This window comes from Xenopus laevis, chromosome 8S (assembly GCF_017654675.1).
Source record: "Xenopus laevis strain J_2021 chromosome 8S, Xenopus_laevis_v10.1, whole genome shotgun sequence".
Taxonomy (NCBI): domain Eukaryota; kingdom Metazoa; phylum Chordata; class Amphibia; order Anura; family Pipidae; genus Xenopus; species Xenopus laevis.
In genome coordinates this window covers 88,452,654-88,473,975 of record NC_054386.1, presented here as the reverse complement: position 1 = coordinate 88,473,975, position 21,322 = coordinate 88,452,654, and the positions used below count along the sequence as shown (strand labels likewise).

At 42.8% G+C, this 21,322-nt stretch overlaps 1 protein-coding gene across 9 annotated transcripts in view; it reads right to left on the bottom strand.

The window, feature by feature from the left end:
• Window positions 1-21,322, bottom strand: part of LOC108700315 (pleckstrin homology domain-containing family G member 3) — a 58,721-nt gene that overhangs the window by 15,402 nt on the left and 21,997 nt on the right. For all 9 annotated transcript variants that reach the window (XM_041575375.1, XM_041575376.1, XM_041575377.1 and 6 more), the window contains exons 2-7: window positions 13,588-14,030; window positions 12,176-12,279; window positions 5,754-5,823; window positions 5,397-5,443; window positions 3,817-3,967; window positions 895-1,026 (exon numbers count right to left, since the gene is read on the bottom strand). In XM_041575375.1, coding sequence (XP_041431309.1) covers window positions 895-1,026; window positions 3,817-3,967; window positions 5,397-5,443; window positions 5,754-5,823; window positions 12,176-12,279; window positions 13,588-13,839 — 756 coding nt within the window. In that variant the 5' untranslated portion in view covers window positions 13,840-14,030. The remainder of the gene's footprint in view (window positions 1-894; window positions 1,027-3,816; window positions 3,968-5,396; window positions 5,444-5,753; window positions 5,824-12,175; window positions 12,280-13,587; window positions 14,031-21,322) is intronic.

Below are 21,322 nucleotides of genomic sequence, written 5' to 3'. Positions count from 1 at the left end.
CAATATGTTAGTATATACAGTAGGTCTAAGTTGCTCACCTTGGATACTGTCTCTATAAACCAATCAAGAAGCTTCGTGCTGTTCAAAAGTAGCTTAGGGTTATGAGTGAGCCCCAACAGGCACGAAATGCACTAGGCCTCCACTATTAATGTCCTAATAAATGTACTTGTAATTTTAACTACCTTTTGCTTTATTTTCTGGAGGAACTTTTAGTGGTTGTCCCTATAAACCACTAAAGAAGCTTCAAGCTGTTCAAAATAAGCTTAGGGTTCTAGTCTGCCCGTGCCTGGCATAAAGCACTTGGGCACTAATGTAATGCCAGTTTTGACACATACAGCTAAGAGTTTATGATTCATACTTGGACCAAATCATTGAACAACAGTGTAAAGGTGGCCATACACGGGCAGATTAAAGCTGTCAATATCGGACCGATTCAGCAGCTTATCTGCCCATGTGTGGGGGCTCCTCACGGGTCCTCCCAATCGATATCAGGCCAAAAATTGGCCAGATATCGATCGGTCAAGTTTGATTTTTTTTGTATAATCTAGGACCGCATCGGCTAGTTGATGCAATCCTGCGACCCGTCGGAGCCCATTCATAGTATTGGAATCCGATCGTTCGGATTCATCCGATATCGCCCAGCCGTTAGTGGGCATATTGGGTTAAGATCCACTCATTTGGCGACTTTGCCAAACGAGCGGATCTTATAGTGTATGGCTACCTATAGTCTCCTACTGTTGAGCTACATCTCCCACCATCCCCAAGTTGTTAATTAGTAGAGGATACTAGTAGTTATAAAGGTAGCAATTAGAGAGGCACAAGACACCTGTCTCTACTACTCCTGGTAGTATCCCACTTTGCCCAAAGGTCAGTCTATGACTACAGGGAGTGTACCTGTTGTCGCACAGCATGTTCATGTTTTCTTTTCATGTCGTTGATGTACCAGGCTACTCCCGTCATGGTTTCAATAGCCTCCTCCACCACCTCATACCCTTCCACCTTCACATCAAGATGTTTTGCTATTTCCTGCAGAGTGAAACAACAACAACACTTATACCAAGAGTGCCCATACTTTACTAATGCAAGATACTTTACTAATGCAAGATCTACTTTTAGTGATGTTGTCCCATTATGATCTACAGCAGGGGTCCCCAACCTTTTTTGGCCCAAAAAAAGAGCCAATTTTTTTTCCAAGGACTGGGTCGGGAGGGGGGGTCAGGGAGGGGGTCGGCGTCCAATTCGTTAATTGTTTGGCGGCCCAGTCCAGGACTGTCCGCTGCCCGGTTCTGGGCCATGGCCTGGCGATTGGGGACCCCTGTTCTACAGCCATAAAAGCATTGTTAGCATTATGTTCCATGGAAAATATTACTTAAATATTATATTGAGAGAATGTACAGTACTGTAAACATTGTACTGTATATTGCTATATTTAACAAACATATATTTCTTGTGTAACCTTAAAGGGATACTGTCATGGGAAAAAACAGTTTTTTCAAAATGAATCTGTTAATAGTGCTGCTCCAGCAGAATTCTGCAATGAAATCCATTTCTCAAAAGAGCAAACAGATTTTTTTATATTCAATTTTGAAATCTGACATGGGGCTAGACATTTTGTCAATTTCCCAGCTGCCCCTGGTCATGTGACTTGTGCCTGCACTTTAGGAGAGAAATGCTTTCTGGCAGGCTGCTGTTTTTGCTTCTCAATGTAACTGAATGTGTCTCAGTGGGACATGGGTTTTTACTATTGAGTGTTGTTCTTAGATCTACCAGGCAGCTGTTATCTTGTGTTAGGGAGCTGCTATCTGGTTACCTTCCCATTGTACTTATGTTTGGCTGCTGGGGGGAAAAAGGAGGGGGTGATATCACTCCAACTTGCAGTACAGCAGTAAAGAGTGATTGAAGTTTATCAGAGCACAAGTCACATGACTTGGGGCACCAGGGAAACTGACAATATGTCTAGCCCCATGTCAGATTTCAAAATTGAATATAAAAAAATCTGTTTGCTCTTTTGAGAAATGGATTTCAGTGCAGAATTCTGCTGGAGCAGCACTATTAACTGATTCATTTTGAAAAAAAAATTTTTTCCCATGACAGTATCCCTTTAACATAATAAATATCTGAATAAAAATCATGAAACAGAAGGGTAATTTAGACAATTTGTTTTTTGATCTACTGATCACCAGCTAAAGGTCTACTGGTATATACAGGTACATCCCAATCTACTTTTTAGGCATCCCTGACTTACACCATCTGTGCTGCACCGACCTACATCAGAGTCCTCTTTCCAAACCTCAATTAGGATGATCGTGAAGGAAAGCAAATAACTATTACAGCCATTTATCATATGCAATTAATTTATAAGTCAGATATGTGAAGGTTTAGACGTGGGGCCCCTCTGTCTCAGGAAACCATTTGCAATTATCACTGTTATGATCAGAGAAATGTATTTTAGACATTCCCCATGTCACATGTCAGTCAGTTCAGAAAGTTTCCAAACAATACAGGTGCAGCTACACAGACCAAACCCACTGAGCTGCATCCAGTGCAGATTTACTCCTGCAGTGGGCAGTCTATACAAGCATTTCATCCATATGACAAACAGGATCCCAGTTGATCCCAATCACTTCATTTCAGAGGCTCAAAAGTAATTGGACAGATTAAAAAAACTGAAAAAAAAATGTTCATTTCTAATACTTGGTTGAAAACCCTTTGCTGGCAATGACAGTCTGAAGTCTTGAACTCATGGACATCACCAGATTCTGGGTTTCCTCCTTTTTAATGCTCTGCCAGGCCTTTACTGCAGTGGCTTTCACTTGCTGTTTGTTTGTCGGCCTTTCTGTCCCAAGTTTAGTCTTCAACACGTGAAATGCAGCTCAATTGGATTCAGATCAGGTGACTGACTTGGCCATTCAATAATATTCCACTTCTTTGCTTTAATAAACTCCTGGGTTGCTTTGGCTGTATGTTTTGGGTCATTATGAAACGCCTCCCAATCAATGTGACTGCATTTAGCTGGATTTGAGCAGACAGTGTCTCTGAACAGCTCAGAATTCATTCTTGTGCTTCTGTCCTGTGTCACATGATGGATAAACACTAGTGTCCCAGTGCCACTGGCAGCCATTACAGCCCACTGCCTCCCAAATGTTTTATAGAGATGTGCTATGCTTTGGATCATGAGCTGTTCCACGCCTTCTCCATACTTTTTTCTTGCCATTATTCTGCTAGAGGTTGATCTTGGTTTCATCTGTCCAAAGAATGTTTTTCCAGAACTGTGCTGGATTATTTAGATGTTTTTTTAAGCAAAGTCCAATCTCGCCTTTCTATTCTTGATGCTTATGAGTGACTTGCACCTTGCAGTGCACCCTCTGTATTTACTTTCATGCAGCCTAACCAAAATTAGAAAAAAGTTGTCTCTGTCCAAATATTTATGGACCTAACTGTCCGTACAAAAGGGAAAATGTGCTTTGAATGCTTTGTGTCCCGTTTTAAATAGGGATGCACCAAATACAGGATTCGGTTCGGGATTCAGCCTTTTTCAGCAGGATTCGGCCAAATCCTTGTGCTTGGCCGAACCGAATCCGAATTTGCATATTCAAATTAGCGATGGGAAGGGCAATCACGTGAGTTTTCATCACAAAACAATGAAGTCAAATATTTTGTCCACGCTTTTTTCCTTTCCCTCCCCTAATTAGCATATGCAAATTAGGAGTCAGTTCAGTATTTGCCCAAATCTATCCCAAAGGATTTGGTGCATTGCTAGTAACGCCAGCTTATCCTGCCATATATTTTCCCTTGAAGCTCCGAGGTGCCGAGTACCTGCAGTAGGAGGTGATACTTTAGTATTCTCTGCACTGGCTTTAGGAGGTAGGACCCGAGAGGAAGGGACTGGTTCAGCATCTCCTGCTTCTCCCGGAAGAATTTGGCCAGGGTTTTATTCCTCATGCACTCGGTCAGGGTGGCCACAGAACTAGAAAGAGATGGAAACATGAAGGAGAGAAGCTTTACACTGACTGCATGACTTCCAGCCAAAGGCCCTGTATTTAATATAGAGTTGTTATCAATGTAATAATGCCTTATAGCCAAATGTTACAATACAGCATACAGCCCACTGGTGCACCAGAACCTGCAGTTGCCCAGGAGAGCCATTGGCTTCCATGTGACAGAGGTTGAAATGTCCCTGAGCAATGGCCCATGCCCACCTCCAGGACTCCTGATAAACTACAACTCCCAGCATGCCAGATGTTGAGACTGTAGCTCAATAGCACCTGGGGGGACTGAACTTTGGACTACAGTCATTATCTGCCATTTTAACCAATCCACAAGTTGGTTCTCCACCCACACATGCAAGGAACATGGGGATAAGGGCATAAACAAGGTTGCTTTTAGATTTAAGAGTTGTAAAAACCTTAAATCTGTGGAGCTGCAATTAGAAAGCATACAAGGCATTCACCTGACACTTTTGCATGACAAATTTTGCTTGATATTTTTCCCAGTGAACCTATGGGGCTTATTTATCAACACTGGGCAAATTTGCCCATGGGCAGTTACCCATAGCAGCTGAAAGTAGAACGATGAATGCAGCAATTTGATTGCCATGAGTCACTGCCCATGGGCAAGTTTTCCCAGTGTTGATAAATGATTCCCAGATTCTCCCGAAATGTAAACGCTGTTTCTCTGTCTGCCCAACGCCTGTCCAGACAAGTGAAACATCTCTCCCACACCCTTTCTTTGTATCTGCAACACCCTTGACTGTCTAATAGAAACCACATGACCACTTAGTCTTGGATTAATCTACTTAAATACAAAATAGAAGATGGAGGGAATGGAGAGGGTTGATCAGGGTTTGGGTTTAATTCTGCTACCCCTATTGAATTCTGCTCAAGGAGGCCATGTTGGATCATTGCCATATACACAGGGCAGCCATCAGGGGGGGACAGGGGGGAGAGTTGTAGGGGGCCCGAGGGTAAGGGGGGCCCTGCCACGCCACACTTACTTGATTAGCTGGGCCCCCATCTTTCTGAGAGCTGCTGACTTCAGGAAGGCATGGATGTTTAAGGGGCCCTGGCCACCAATTTTCTCATAATGTGGGGGGGGCCCTGGTCACCAATTTTTCTTTTCTCATGTGGGGTCCTAGCCACCAATATTTTTTAATGGGGGGGCCCTGGCCACAAATCTTTTAATTAACATGTGGGAACCCTAGCCACCAATATTTTTTTTGTTTTTTTACTGTGTGGTGGGGGGCAGACCTGTGGGAGTGGGGAGGGGCGGACCTGTTGGTGGGGCTTGCGGTGGGCACAGCCCAGGGGGCCCAGGAAATTTTGTTGTATGGGGCCCTGCGATTACTGATGGCGGTCCTGCATATACAGTGAATATACTGTACAGAAGCACACACTTACTTGGGATAGTTGGTGCAGTACTGGGTATAGATGTCAAAGTCCTGACTCTGCAAAGAAGGTAAAATTAGGTTTTTTTTAGAATACAAATCACTAGCAGCCATAACATAACAGGGATATGGTTAGAAGGAACTAAACTGCTAGTAGCAGACTATAGACTCAAATGAATGATATGTATTAGGATTTGTTGAGCCTGAATACTAAGCATCCCTCAGATATGGAATCAGCCATGTTCTTTTTCTTATTGCATGGATTCTTTGGTTTGCTTGTGTTACCCCAGCTACACACAAAGCACACAAACTAAGGCAGCATTGTATGGAGCTGCGAGTCCTTTTTCATGTCATTTCTTCCCACTCTGACCTTTTCAACAAAGCAGCTGGCCACGGCCACGGGGTTATTCCTGCAGTTATCCAGGTCTTGAAGCAGCTCACTGCAATATATATAAAAGTCAACATGAAAAGCAGGTCAGCTGTAGTGGTTCTCCCCTATAATTCATGTGAAGTGTCTAAAGGGCTTGACCTGTACAGATGGCTTTGCTGTGTGAGTCAGGATAATACCGGAGGCACTAGATGGGTAATTACTTAGTATGGCGCTACATTCTATAAAGGAGCTTGCCTGTGACAAAGTTGCAATAACTCATGGGCATCATTTGGCCTCAAAGACCCTGAGGTAGACTGAACAGCCATCCACATACAGTAACTCAGGTCTACTCTTCATGTACATAAATTGTGATGTTAAAGGGATACTGTCATGGGAAAAAAATTAAAATTCAAAACGCGTCAGTTAACAGTGCTGCTCCAGCAGAATTCTGCACTGAAATCTATTTCTCAAAAGAGCAAACAGATTTTTTTATAATTAATTTTGAAATCTGACATGGGGCTAGACATATTGTTAGTTTCCCAGCTGTCCCCAGTCATGTGACTTGTGTCAGTCATTCTTTGCTGTACTGCAAGTTGGAGTGATATCATCCCCTCCCCAGCAGCCTCACAACAGAACAATGGGAAGGTAACCAAATAGCAGCTCCTTAACACAAGATAACAGCTGCCTGGTAGATCTAAGAACAGCCCTCAATAGTAAAAATCCAGGTCTCACTGCGACACATTCAGTTACATTGAGTAGGAGAAACAACAGCCTGCCAGAAAGCAGTTCCATCCTAAAGTACTGGCTCTTTCTGAAACCACATGACCTGAGATAGCGCCTACACACCAATATTACAACTAAAAAAAATACACCTGCTGGTTCAGGAATGACATTTTATATTGTAGAGTGAATTATTTGCAGTGCTAGTGTAATTTAGAAATAAAAATCATGACAGAATCCCTTTAAGACTGAATACACTTCTAATTCAAATCTGCTCCTTAAGAAGAGGTGTCTGGACGTAGGACTCTCTATTCATTATATAAAGCATATTAAACACAACATATACCATGGAACATGCACTGAATAGTGATGCAACTCCTTCTATAGGTCATTTTATTTGTATATTACAATATACACACAATATGACTAAAATGCTACAGCTTAAAGAATATACAGGCCAAAACAGCACAACTTGCACTAGTGAAGAATAAACAAAAGTCAAATATTAGGTTTGTGTAACAATGTTTTAGGGAAATGATATGCGTTTGAAATTGTTTGAATAAAGATTTTTTCTATTTTTTTTGTAAATTCTTTATTTTTAATTAACCTATTTTTGGTCTGATCTATATGTGGCTTCCTAGAGTGCCCTAAAGCTTCTATTTTCTCTGTATACGGATTGGTCTGCTCCCCCGAGCTGAGGGCCTTTTGTGTATGTATATATATATATATATATATATATATATATATATATATATATATATAACAATCCCATTGCTTTTTTGCCTGCTAGACTGGGGTAATTCTATGGCACAGGGGGCAATTTCCAATATTTTTCCTACTGCGGCAGTCAACAGATTGGATGGTGGGGAACAAATGTGATGATCCTATTTTGCCTGACAAGCTTTTGCACCTGCATTTGCATCGAGGAAGAAGACGGAGTTCCGCAACACTGGGCAAATTTAAAAACCATAATCTTCATTTATCAATATTAAAAGTTACGCAACATACTTGGCTTGACGTGTTTCGGGTGCTTCCGCACTTAATCATAGACAATATTCTTGTGATTAAAGGTGGAAGCGCCTGAAATGTGTCAAGCCAAGTATGCTGCGTGTCTTTTAATCAGGGATGCACCGAATCCACTATTTCGGATTCGAATCCTTTGTGAAAGATTTGGCGGAATACCGAACCGAATCCGAACCCTAATTTACATATGCAAATTAGGAGTGGGAAGGGGAAAAATGTTTTACTACCTTGTTTTCTGACAAAAAGTCACGTGATTTCCCTCCCCGCCCCTAATTTGCATATACAAATTAGGGTTGGATTTGGTTCGGCCTGGCAGAAGGATTCGACCGAATCCTGCTGAAACAGGCTGAATCCTTGCCGAATCCCAAACCGAATCCTGGATTCGGTGCATCCCTTCTTTTAATATTGATAAATAAAGATACTGGGTTTTTTTGGTTGCCCGGTATTTCGGAACTCCATCTTCTTCCTCCATACTTGTGTGGGACGCCTGCACTCGGCCAATGCATCTTCGGACCCTGTCAGCTACAACACATTGAATTGCGGTGAGTCGGAGCAGTTCTATGTGCCTTTCATTACGAATTGCACCTGCACTTGCAGCCGTTTGCTGCATAAGTAAACGCATGATATTTATCATTAAAGGCAACAAAATGCTGGAAATCACAATGTGCCACTGGCTTTAAAGCAAATGAAATACAGACAGTCCATGCATTATAAAAAGACCAAGGAACAAGTGCAGATCAGCCATGCAAACAGTTCTGAACACAAATATAAGCGATTATAATAATCTGGAACCACAGGGAAAGATAGAAAACACAAAACGGTAGCTGTTTTATCAAACCACACACAGATACATGCATTGTTATATTCCACTGATGATTTGCACTGCAGTGCATTAAACGGCTCCTCTGTTACCTACCTGGCTACCAGTCCATTAAGTTGGACCTCTTGGAGCAAAAGTAATTAAAAAAAATGTAGATAATTAGAGTCCCACAAAGAAAGTCACAGTGATGCAAATTTCACCTGATTTTAAACTATAGACAGTGGTTGACCTGGGTCCCAAAATCAGATTCATGGTCCATTTATGTTGACCACTGTAAAAAGTCTGGATCAATTGATCCCACCAAAAACCTGTGTGGGGAGATAATTCAACATAAGAACACCTGCTTTCTGTACAGGTATTGGATCCCTTATCCGGAAAGCGGTTATGCAGAAAGCTCCAAATTACGGAAATGCTGTCTCCCATAGACTCCATTATAAAAAAATGAATCCAAATTTATAAAAATAATTTCTTTTTTGTCTGTTATAATAAAACATTGGCTTGTACATGATCCAAACTAAGATATTGGGTTTATTTAGGGGCAAATTCATCAAGGGTCGAATATCGAGGGTTAATTAACCCTCGATATTCGACTGGGAATGAAAATCCTATCGAAGTCAAAGGATTTTGCGCAAATACTTCAATCGAACGATCGAAGGAATAATCGTTCGATCGAAGGAATAATCGTTCGATCGAAGGTAATAATCGTTCGATCAAACGATTAAATCATTCGAATCGAACGATTAAATCATTCGAATCGAACGATTAAATCTTTCGAATCGAACGATTAAATCATTCGAATCGAACGATTAAATCATTCGAATCGAACGATTAAATCATTCGAATCGAACGATTAAATCATTCGAATCGAACGATTAAATCATTCGAATCGAACGATTCGAAGGATTTTAATCCAACGATCGAAGGATTAACCCTCGACCAAAAAAAGTTAGCCAAGCCTATGGGGACCTTCCCCATAGGCTAACATTGGGTTCGGTAGCTTTTAGGTGGCGAACTAGGGGGTTGAAGTTTTTTCTTAAAGAGACAGTACTTCGACTATCGAATGGTCGAATAGTCGAACGATTTTTAGTTCGAATCCTTCGATTCGAAGTCGTAGACGAAGGTCGAAGTAGCCCATTTGATGGTCGAAGTAGCCAAGTTTTTTTACTTCGAATCCTTCACTCGAAGTTAATGAATTGGCCCCTTAGACTTTAATAAATAACCCCCTTAATGTTTATATGAATCTAGTAGATTTAAGGTATAAAGATCCAAATTTACAGAAAGATCCATTATATGAAAAACCCCAGGTCCCTAGCATTCTGTATAACAGGTCCCATACCTGTACAAGGCAATGCCAAGGAGCAAGAGGCTCCCCAGCTGCCACGTTCATATCTGGCTGCTTGAGTCATTGGCTAAATGAGTAGAACAATGCTATATGGCCATCCACATTAATGGGAAAATTGGAATAGATTTGCCTGGTCAGCTAGTGGGACGATCAGGCAGATTCCCTAAGTATTGGTCCCTAAGGGAAGGACTCGTGCGATTTCCGCATAATCCTATGCGCTGCGCAAAAACGCAGGCGTCACGTCAGATGCAACAGAAATAAGGTAAGTAATAGCTTTGTCAGATGGTGTTGCAGCGTTGATCCGACGCGACACTTCCTCCGACATTTCCATCTATTACCTTACTTCCGTCGCATCCGAAGTGACGCTGGCATTTTTGCGCAGCGCGTGGGATTGTACAGAAATCGCCCTTGGAGTCCTACCCTAAATCATGCTGTATTATGGGGGAAAAAACCATTAATTCTCACCTGAATTAAATGCCTAATCCCCCAGGAAAGGAATGTGTAACCAGGGCCCAGTCGTTTCTTCTGTCTCCCTGGGCCAATCCGCTTAAACCCCATTTTAATCCCTTACAGAATTTACTGTAGCACAGCTCCTTCCTTCCATAATCCTCTCATGCACCTATGGTATTTATATGTAAACCCATCACTGCATCAATACTCCTCTCTGCCAGTCAATATAACTAGCTTTAGTAAGTAGATATAGCTGCATTTGATTAAATAGGGGACACGTGACATTATTGACATTCTTAACCCAATACTCTGTTGTGCTGTGACTCTAACCAATTCTAAAGGAAGATATTTCAATGAATACCTATGCTGCCATAGTTTTCTGGGATCTCTCTGTACAGACTATGAGCAAGATAGCATGGTGGCCATTCTTTGTATAAAAACCCCCAGAACTCATAGCAAGATGGCATGGTGGCAATTCAATGTATAAATACCCCCAGAACTCATAACAAGATAGCATGGTGGCAATTCCAAGTATAAATATCCCCAGCACTTATATCAAAATGGCGCGTGGCAATTCCATGTATAAATAACCCCAGAACCATAGTAAACCAATGAACAAGCAGTGCAGGGTGGGTCAGAGATACTTGCTGTTCTGTTGCCTTCCTTGCAGCTGCTCTTTCTCTGCTGTCCCAGTGTCCTGCTCTGACGTCTGCTGTGTGTAAGTGCCGCCAGGTGATAGTGATAAGTGCACTTCATAGTCCTGAATGCCTCTATTATAAGGGCTCTTACAGACGAGCGTTTTTACCTGCACTCCCCTGCGTTCCGTTTTTCTGCGTTCAGCCGCAGAGGAGCGCAGGAATAGACGCATTACATTTTTTCCAATGGGGCTGTACTCACACAGGCGCGTGTAGGTGCCGAACGCAGGAAAAATGCAGCATGTTGCGTCTCAACCTGCGTTCGGCGCCTACATGCGCTTGTGTGAGAACAGCCCCAATCGAAAAAATGTAATGCGTCTATTCCTGCGCTCCCCTGCGGATGAACGCAGAAAAACGGAATGCAGGGGAGCGCAGGTGAAAACACTCGTCAGTAAGAGCCCTAAAGCTGCCAGAGGGGGGGGGCAGGGCAGGGCCTGCCAAAACCAGGCAGATCCAATGGGAATTTATTTAATTCACCTGGTTTTCAAATTCAACTTGAACCCCCAACAGGTGCAGACTGGTGTGGAGCGCGCCGGCGGTGACGTCACACGCAGCGCGCCGGCTCCCCACTACATTATTTCTCTTGTCTCACTATACGTTCCTGGTTCTTCTCCGCTCTTCTCAGAGCCACCTTCTCTTCACACCATCCACTTCCACTGCCACCTCTCGTCTCAAACCCTTCTATCTTGCTGCTCCTTAACTCTGGAATTCCATCCCTGAATTCCTCCGTAAGGAATCCTCTCTTAATCTCTTCAAGAAAAAACTAAGAGTCTACCTTTGGACCACTAGAACATTAGCCTAGTCCTGTCCCTACTGACTATGCCTTACCTTGTGCACTTTGCCCGGGGGGGCAGGTAGGCTGTGGGAGGGTTTTTTAAACTACGGGTTGAATTCTCCTTTAAGCAAAGGTTGTATGGACAAGCACCAAAGTGCCTGCAAAAACCCTTCAATAAAGCTGTGTAATCACTTTGACCATGCCATTACACTACACCTATACCTTACACTGGCAGGGTCAGAGTGATTACAAGTTTAGCCGAATGAGTTTATGTGGGTGTTTTGTCACTCGGCCTTGAACTAGAAATTGCAGTGGCCACGCCCACAGTGTACCATTGCCCTAAACTCCTCCTCCACGTGGCTCCTTCATAGAGACCCTAGAAATCTTCCATAGGTCACAACTGAACAATGAGATCCAAGAACTGCTCATAAATTATTATCACAGATAGAATCACGTCACTCCCAGAATATATATTTCTTCTTTGAAAAATAAAATGTTTAATCAATAATCTTTCCCAAAATAACTGTTTATTCAATGTCACAAAGTGTTTTATTCTGATGGAGGTAATGGACAGAGGAAGACAAATAAACCTCTCACCTGTTCAATTCATAAATATCTTCAATGTTTCCAAAGAGGGCACTGACTTGCTCTGGGGTTATGGGGAGATCCTCCTGTCTGTCTATGATTGCTCCCAGGTATTCCTATAGAAACAAAAGGCATACGAGTCATTGTATAATAGATGCAATGGCTCTGGTCAGTTACTTATAGATCTATGTATTGATGGCTCACTTGTACTGACACTATATAAAAGCTGAGTAGCCCCTATAGCTTGGGCTGTTATCTACTGTGTATCCTGTGCTTGAATGGCTGCCCCCATGGCTACACAACTACTTATTTATATAAACTATAGTAGTACTTATCTGTTATCTACTGTGTGTCCTGTGTTTAAAAGGCTGCCCCATAGCTAGACAGCAGCTTGTTTATATAAACTATAGTAGTACTTATCTGTTATCTACTGTGTATCCTGTGCTTGAATGGCTGCCCCCATGGCTACACAGCAGCTTATTTATATAAACTATAGTAGTACTTATCTGTTATCTACTGTGTATCCTGTGCTTGAATGGCTGCCCCCATGGCTACAGAGCAGCTTGTTTATATAAACTATAGTAGTACTTATCTGTTATCTACTGTGTGTCCTGTGTTTAAAAGGCTGCCCCCATAGCTACACAGCAGCTTGTTTATATAAACTACAGTAGTACTTATCTGTTATCTACTGTGTATCCTGTGCTTGAATGGCTGCCCCCATGGCTACACAGCAGCTTGTTTATATGAACTATAGTAGTGCTTATCTGTTATCTACTGCGTATCCTGTGCTTGAATGTCTGCCCATAAGGCTACACAGCAGCTTGTTTATATAAACTACAGTAGTACTTATCTGTTATCTACTGTGTATCCTGTGCTTGAATGGCTGCCCCCATGGCTACACAGCAGCTTGTTTATATAAACTATAGTAGTACTTATCTGTTATCTACTGTGTATCCTGTGCTTGAATGTCTGCCCCCATGGCTACACAGCAGCTTGTTTATATAAACTATAGTAGAGTTTCTGAAGCAAACACACCAGTTTCACCAGTGCAGAGCAACACTACATTATATTTTCATTACTTTATAAAACTTTCATTTTTTGGTGTTACTTTGGTTGTTTAATTCAGTCCATGGCTATACGGACTATTACTCTACATACTTGTGACCCTTATGTATCTACACAGCAATCATGCTTACCACTCTCCACTAATTCTGACTGCATTAAAAGCAGATTCCTATTCTAGCGGAAGCCCATGGGTTGATCTCACAGTTTTATTTATTTTTACAGTAATGTGAACGAGCTAAAGATCTTGTTGCACAAACATAGGGCCAAATAATGAGAAAGAGTCAATAACAATAACTAAATTATTCTGCCAAACCATCAAAATATCATCACCCAAGTCACTACTGGATCTTTGCACATACCTCCACAATACTGCGCAGATCCTGGACATACATCCTTTCAGTGTCATTGATCTCCAGAACCACCCGTTCCACATAGCTGAGTTTGTGAGCAATGGCGTTGACCTTGTTACCAAATGGAGAAAGGGACCTAGACCCCTGGCGGGCACGTCGATTCGCAGAATTATTGTTGGGTGAGTGGTTGCTCTTCAGACCGTTCTGCATCTCCCTGTAGGTGGCCTGTAGGCTTTCTGCTGCTGTGGTCACCAGTTCCATGTTGTGAACCAACGTTCCGTTACCCAGCGGCGCGTCACTGTTATCTTCAAAAGAGTCACAGCTCTCACGTAAAGAGCCCGTGGACTCTGTAGAGAAGAGACTCAGGGGCCTATCTGAATCAGAGCAGATGGAAGATGAACTGGAGAGCTTTTCATTACTGCTTGAGGATGTGGCAGACAGACGTGGGGATTCTAGGTGAAAGAAAATAGACAAGAATTATGGAACGGACAATGCAGCTCAGTTAGCTCCACCCGTTATGTATAGGGCAGTCATTGCGGCTTCTATATAATTCTAAAAACTCATTCAATGTACTTTTTCCCCTTTAAAAAGCCAAGCATTACACCAAGGACACCAGCTTGTTTTGTACACAGTTTTTATGGACAAAGTTATGCAAATCCAGTAACATGTTATGTAATAACTGGAAAGAAATGTTTTTATTAGTTCAGCCTTGGAATACCAAAGCAAGTGCGCTACACAAAGTATCTTCCCATCAATCTTTATCCTTCCATGTGTCTGAAAGTCCGAGGTGAATGCAGCAGTTGTCAGGGCAGGAGAGCAAGAATGTGAGGGGTGGTTCACCTTTAAGTTAATTTTAATATGTTAAAGAATGTCTGATTCTAAGCAACTTTTCAACTGGCCTTCATTTTTTCTTTTTTATAGTTTTGAAATGATTTGCCTTCTTCTTCTTGTGACTCTTTCCAGCTTTCAAATGGGGGTCACTGACCCCGTATAAAAAACAAATGCTCTGTAAGGCTACGAATGTATTGTTTTTGCTACTTTTAATTAATCATCTTTCTATTTAGGACTCTCCTATTCATATTCCAGTCTCTTGTTCAAATAAATGCATGGTTGCTAGGGTAATTTGGACCCTAGTAACCAGATTTCTGAAATTGCAAACTGGACAGATGCTATATAAAAAAAAAAAAAGCTAAATAACTAAAAAAAACACAAATAAAAAATGAAAACCAATTGCAAATTGTCTCAGAATATCTCTCTCGACATCATACTAAGGATTGTGATACACGGGCAGATTCGGGGAGATTAAGTGGCCTTGCAACTAATCGCCTCTTCGCCTGGGCGACAAAACTGAGGTTTGGGGAGATTGTTCGTGAGGTAACTTCGGGCGACTTCGGAAAACGAAGCACCGCGTGTGCTTTAGCGGAGGGCGACTCTTCATTATAGCCGACGGGAAGACACGCAAAGGCAGTTCGGGGAGATTGTCGCCCAGAAGAAGAGGCAATTAGTCCCCAGGTGACTAAATCTCCCCGAATCTGCCCGTGTGTCACAACCCTAAAGTAACTCAAAGGAGAACAACCACTTTAATCCTGACAGGACAGGCTGAACAGTTTTGCTCTTATTATCCTTTTTGCCTTCAAAAGCCCATGGCAGGAGGTGGTGGAGGTGCAAGTGGATCTGCTGGGTGCTCTGCATAGGCTCCGGGCAAGAAAGTGCTGCATTGAGGAACATTCATTTCCCCCTGATACTTTAATAACAGACAAGCAAAAAAAAATTTCAGTCTGAGTAATCAACATTTTTGTCTGCCCGAGGAGCAGACAGTTTCATTAATTCACCTGTCTGCTGGCTTTTAGTTTAGTGACTTTACTGAGAATTCATGGGCTAGACATGCTGTCCTTTTAAACATTGAGTGCCTGTAGTCCTGGCAGCTATTAAAGGGAAATCCAGTTCAGGTATGGGAGCGGTTATCCAGAATGCTTGGACCTGGAGTTTTCCGTAATTTGGATCTTCATACCTTAAGTCTACTAGAAAATCTTGTAAACATTAAATAAACCCAATAGGCTGGTTTTGCTTCCAATAAGGATTAATTATATCTCAGTTTGGATCAAGTACAAGTATTGTTTTATTATTACAGAGAAAAAGGACATTTTTGTTTTATAAATTTAGATTATTTGATTATAATGATCTATGGGAGATGGCCTTTCCGTAATTGGGAGCTTTCTGGATAATGGGTTTCCGGATAACGTATCCCATCCATGTATATCATTTCCCTACACAGGCTTTATATTTCAAGTGTTTGCTTTTAATTAGACAGAGGACATTAAGGGGCCCATTCACTAAGTTCGAGTAAAGGAATAGAATAAAAAATACTTCGAATTCCGAAGTATTTTTTTGGCTACTTCGACCATCGAATTGGCTACTTCGACCTTCGACTTCGAAACGAAGAATTCGAACTAAAAATCGTTCGACTATTCGATAGTCGAATAGTGTCTCTTTAAGAAAAAACTTCGACCCCCCTAGTTCGCCACCTAAAAGCTACCGAAGTCAATGTTAGCCTATGGGGAAGGCCCCCATAGGCTCTCCAAGTTTTTTCTGATCGAAGGATAATCCTTCAATTCGAAGGATTTAATCGTTTGATCGTTCAAACGAATTGCACAAAATCCTTCGACTTCGATATTCGAAGTCGAAGGATTTTAATTCGCCAGTCGAATATCGAGGGTTAATTAACCCTCGATATTCGACCCTTAATACATCTGCCCCTAAGGGTATAACCTACTTAGTACACAAAACATTCCATGTCTGTTTATGCAGGACACATTTCTTGCCTTATCTGATGCCAAAGCAACTCTGCAGAATTTGCTGCCGGCACAGAAAAGTGCCATTGTTGAGGCTGCTATCATGGCAGCTCCCAATCATGTGGATAAATTCATAAGTGCACTTTAAGATTTTTTGACTAGAAGAGTTCACACTTTTTAAATGGGTGTCTTTATGTAAGGATTTTTGGCTCCTCTAAATGTACGGGAGAAGCCCAGCTGCGTGCATTGTAATCCCGCTACTGCCCAGGGCTCTGAGAGTCTGGTATGAGCCGGGAGTAAAGTGTTCTTGGTTCTTCCGGTGGGGAAATGACATGGCTTGTTTCTGACAGTTAAAGTATGACAGATATCTCAGAGGGATTCCGGCTGCTTTGGCCGAACACAGGACTACATATTAGTCATTTTAACAATTTACATTAGCTATTGACCCACAAGTATAGGAATTTGCAAACTAGCCGGTAAATAAACTACTGGACATATGAATTGAAAGTTGGAAAATGAATTACTTACTGAGCTGCCAAATACAGGTATGGGACCTGTTATCCAGAATACTCCAGACCTGGGTTTTTCCAGATAATGGGTAATTCTGTAATTTGGATCTCCATACCTTAAGTCTACTAGAAAATCATGTAAACATTAAATAAACCCAATAGGCTGATTTTGCTTCCAATAAGGATTAATTATATCTTAGTTGGGATCAAGTACAACTTACTGTTTTATTATTACAGAGAAAGGAAAGGGAAACCATTTTTAAAAATCTGGATTATTTGGTTAAAATGGAGTCTATGGGAGACAGCCTTTCTGTAATACGGAGCTTTCTGGATATTGGGTTTCTGGATAACGGGTCCCATACCTGTATCTAAACCAGTCGGGATATAAAGATAGGTATTAATTAAAATGAAATAAACTTGATAATAGCGCTCTTAAAAAAATCCCAATCTTTATCAATAAAAATACAATTTATTGAAATAAAAAATATTTATTTCCAGTTAAATAGTAAAATACTCATATCTCAAGCTATATTAGTATATTATACAATAATGGAGCAATTTATCCAAGATAGAGATATTTAGGGTTTTAGGCACATTATTATTAGGGATGCACCGAATCCACTTTTTGGGATTTGGCCCCGAATCCTTTGTGAAAGATCCTGACAAATACCGAACCGAATCCGAGAGGGGCAGAAAAAATGTTTTTACTACCTTGTTTCCTGTGATTTCCCTTCCCACCCCTACTTTACATATGCAAATTAGGGATGTAGCGAACGTCGGAAAAAAAGTTCGCGAACATATTCGCGAACTTGCGCAAAAACGCGAGCGGTTCGCGAACGGTTCGCGAACCCCATAGACTTCAATGGGAAGGCGAACTTTAACATCTAAAAAAAAAATTTCTGGCCAGAAAAATGATTTTAAAGTTGTTTAAAGGGTGCAACGACCTGGACAGTGGCATGCCAGAGGGGGATCAAGGGCAAAAATGTATCTGAAAAATCTGCCTGTGTGTGCTTGGAAGAGATAGTGTAGGGGGAGAGCTGTTAGTGATTTCAGGGACAGATGATAGTAAGTTTGCTGGCTAGTAATCTGCTTGATACTGCTCTGTATTGGAGGGACAGAAGTCTGCAGGGATTTGAGGGACATTTTAGCTTAGGTAGCTTTGCTGGCTAGTAATCTACTGTTCTCTTTAAACAACTGCCATACGTTGACCTTGTAGGCATTGTTTGCCCAGTTTTTTTGGTTGCAGCCACTGAAGCACAGTTGCCAGAAAAAATATGCCATATAAATGCTGAAAATAGTCATTTTTTGCCATATACGTTGAGTCAACGTATGGCAAAAAATGACTATTTTCAGCATTTATATGGCATATTTTTTCTGGCCTCTGTGCTTCAGTGGCTGCGGCCAAAAAAACTGGGCAAACAATGCCTACAAGGTCAACGTCGTTAACGGCATAATTTTTCTGGCCTCTGTGCTTCAGTGGCTGCAACCAAAAAAATTTATATTTTCAGCATTTATATGGCATAATTTTTCTGGCCTCTGTGCTTCAGTGGCTGCAACCAAAAAATGCATATTTTCAGCATTTATATGGCATAATTTTTCTGGCCTCTGTGCTTCAGTGGCTGCGGCCAAAAAAACTGGGCAAACAATGCCTACAAGGTCAACGTCGTTTTTTCATTTTTTTGGTCGCAGCCACTGAAGCACAGTTGCCAGAAAAATTATGCCATATAAATGCTGAAAATATGCATTTTTTTGGTTGCAGCCACTGAAGCACAGAGGCCAGAAAATTATGCCATATAAATGCTGAAAATATAAATTTTTTTGGTTGCAGCCACTGAAGCACAGAGGCCAGAAAAATTATGCCATATAAATGCTGAAAATATGCATTTTTTTGGTTGCAGCCACTGAAGCACAGAGGCCAGAAAAATTATGCCATATAAATGCAGAAAATATGCATTTTTTTGGACGCAGCCACTGAAGCACAGTTGCCAGAAAAAATATGCCATATAAATGCTGAAAATAGTCATTTTTTGCCATACGTTGACCTTGTAGACATTGTTTGCCCAGTTTTTTTGGTTGCAGCCACTGAAGCACAGAGGCCAGAAAAAATTAAACCAGTAGGGTTTGCACCCTAGTTTGTAACGGTGGCGGAGGGAGGAGGAGGACGCTAAAGGACAGCTGTGTGTGGAGTCATGAGGCTTGAAGAGAAGGACAGCTGCATAGAAGTCAGAACAAGTCTTCCGGCGTGCAGTAACCCTCCGAGATCCACCCCTCATTCATTTTAATAAAGGTCAGGTAATCGACACTTTTGTGACCTAGGCGAGTTCTCTTCTCAGTTACAATCCCTCCTGCTGCACTGAAGGTCCTTTCTGAGAGCACACTTGAGGCTGGGTAAGACAAGAGGTTCATGGCAAATTGTGACAGCTCTGGCCACAGATCAAGCCTGCGCACCCAGTAGTCCAGGGGTTCATCGCTCTTCAGAGTGTCGATATCTGCAGTTAATGCCAGGTAGTCCGCTACCTGCCGGTCGAGGCGTTCTTTGAGGGTGGATCCAGAAGGGTTGTGGCGCTGCCTTGGACAGAAAAACATTTGCATGTCTGACGTTACAGACTGGCCAAAGGGCTTTGTCCTTGCAGGTGTGCTCGTGGCAGGATTACTGGCACCTCTGCCCCTGGAATGTTGATGAGTTCCTGAAGTGACATCACCCTTAAAAGCATTGTACAACATGTTTTGCAGGCTGGTTTGTAAATGCCGCATCTTTTCGGACTTGTGGTATGTTGGTAACATTTCTGACACTTTATGCTTGTACCGAGGGTCTAGTAGCGTTGCGACCCAGTACAGGTCCTTCTCCTTAAGCCTCTTGATACGGGGGTCCTTCAACAGGCATGACAGCATGAAAGACCCCATTCTCACAAGGTTGGATGCAGAGCTATCCATCTCCGCTTCCTCATTATCAAGGACTGCATCATCCACGGTCTCCTCCCCCCAGCCACGTACAAGACCAGGGGTCCCCAAAAGGTCACCACTAGCCCCCTGGGAAGCCTGCTCCTGTTGGTCCTCCTCCTCCTCCTCCACAAAGCCACCTTCCTCCTCTGACTCCACTTCTGGCACCTCTCCCTGCGTTGCAGCAGGTGCCTGGGTTCGTTCTGGTGATTCCGACCAGAAATCGTGCGCTTCCAGCTCCTCGTCACGCTGGTCTACAGCCTCATCTGTCACTCGTCGCACGGCACGCTCCAGGAATAAAGCGAAGGGTATTAGGTCGCTGATGGTGCCTTCGGTGCGACTGACCATATTTGTTACCTCTTCAAAAGGTCGCATGAGCCTGCAGGCATCGCGCATAAGCACCCAGTAACGGGGGAAAAAAATCCCCAGCTGTGCAGATCCAGTCCTACCACCCAGTTCAAAAAGGTACTCGTTGACGGCCCTTTGTTGTTGCAGCAGACGTTCCAACATAAGGAGCGTTGAATTCCAGCGAGTCTGGCTGTCAGAAATCAAACGCCTGACTGGCATGTTGTAGCGCTGCTGAATGTCAGCAAGGCGTGCCATGGCTGTGTAGGAACGTCTGAAATGGGCCGACACCTTTCTGGACTGGGTGAGAACGTCCTGGAATCCTGGGTACTTGGAGACAAAACGTTGGACTATTAAATTTAACACATGTGCCATGCAGGGCACATGTGTTAAATTGCCTAGTCTCAACGCTGCCAACAGATTGCTTCCATTGTCACACACCACTTTTCCGATCTGCAGTTGGTGTGGGGTCAGCCACCGATCGGCCTGTGACTGCAGAGATGACAGGAGTACAGATCCGGTATGGTTTTTGCTTTCCAGGCACGTCATCCCCAAGACAGCGTGACAACGGCGTACCTGGCACGTCGAATAGCCTAGGGGGAGCTGGGGGTGCACAGGTGTGGAGGAGGAGAAGGAGGACCCAGCAGCAGAGTAAGAAGAAGAAGAAGACGAGGTAGAGAGCGATGGAGGAGTAGAGGTGGTGGCAGAACCGCGTGCAATCCGTGGCGGTGACACCAACTCCACTGTTGTTGTTGAGCTACCCATTCCCTGCTTCCCAGCCATTACCAAGTTCACCCAGTGGGCAGTGTAGGTGACATACCTGCCCTGACCATGCTTGGAGGACCATGCGTCAGTAGTCATATGGACCTTTGGCCCAACACTAAGTGACAGAGATGCGGTAAACTTGGCTCTGCACATGTTGGTACAGGTGTGGTATTCCCTTTTTAGAAAAAAAATTGCGGCTGGGTACCTTCCACTGCGGTTGTCCCAATTGCTACAAATTTGCGGAAGGCCTCAGAGTCCACCAGCTGGTATGGTAAAAGCTGGCGGGCTAAGAGTGCAGACAAGCCAGCTGTCAGACGCCGGGCAAGGGGGTGACAGTCAGACATTGGCTTCTTACGCTCAAACATGGCCTTCACAGAAACTTGGCTGGTGGCA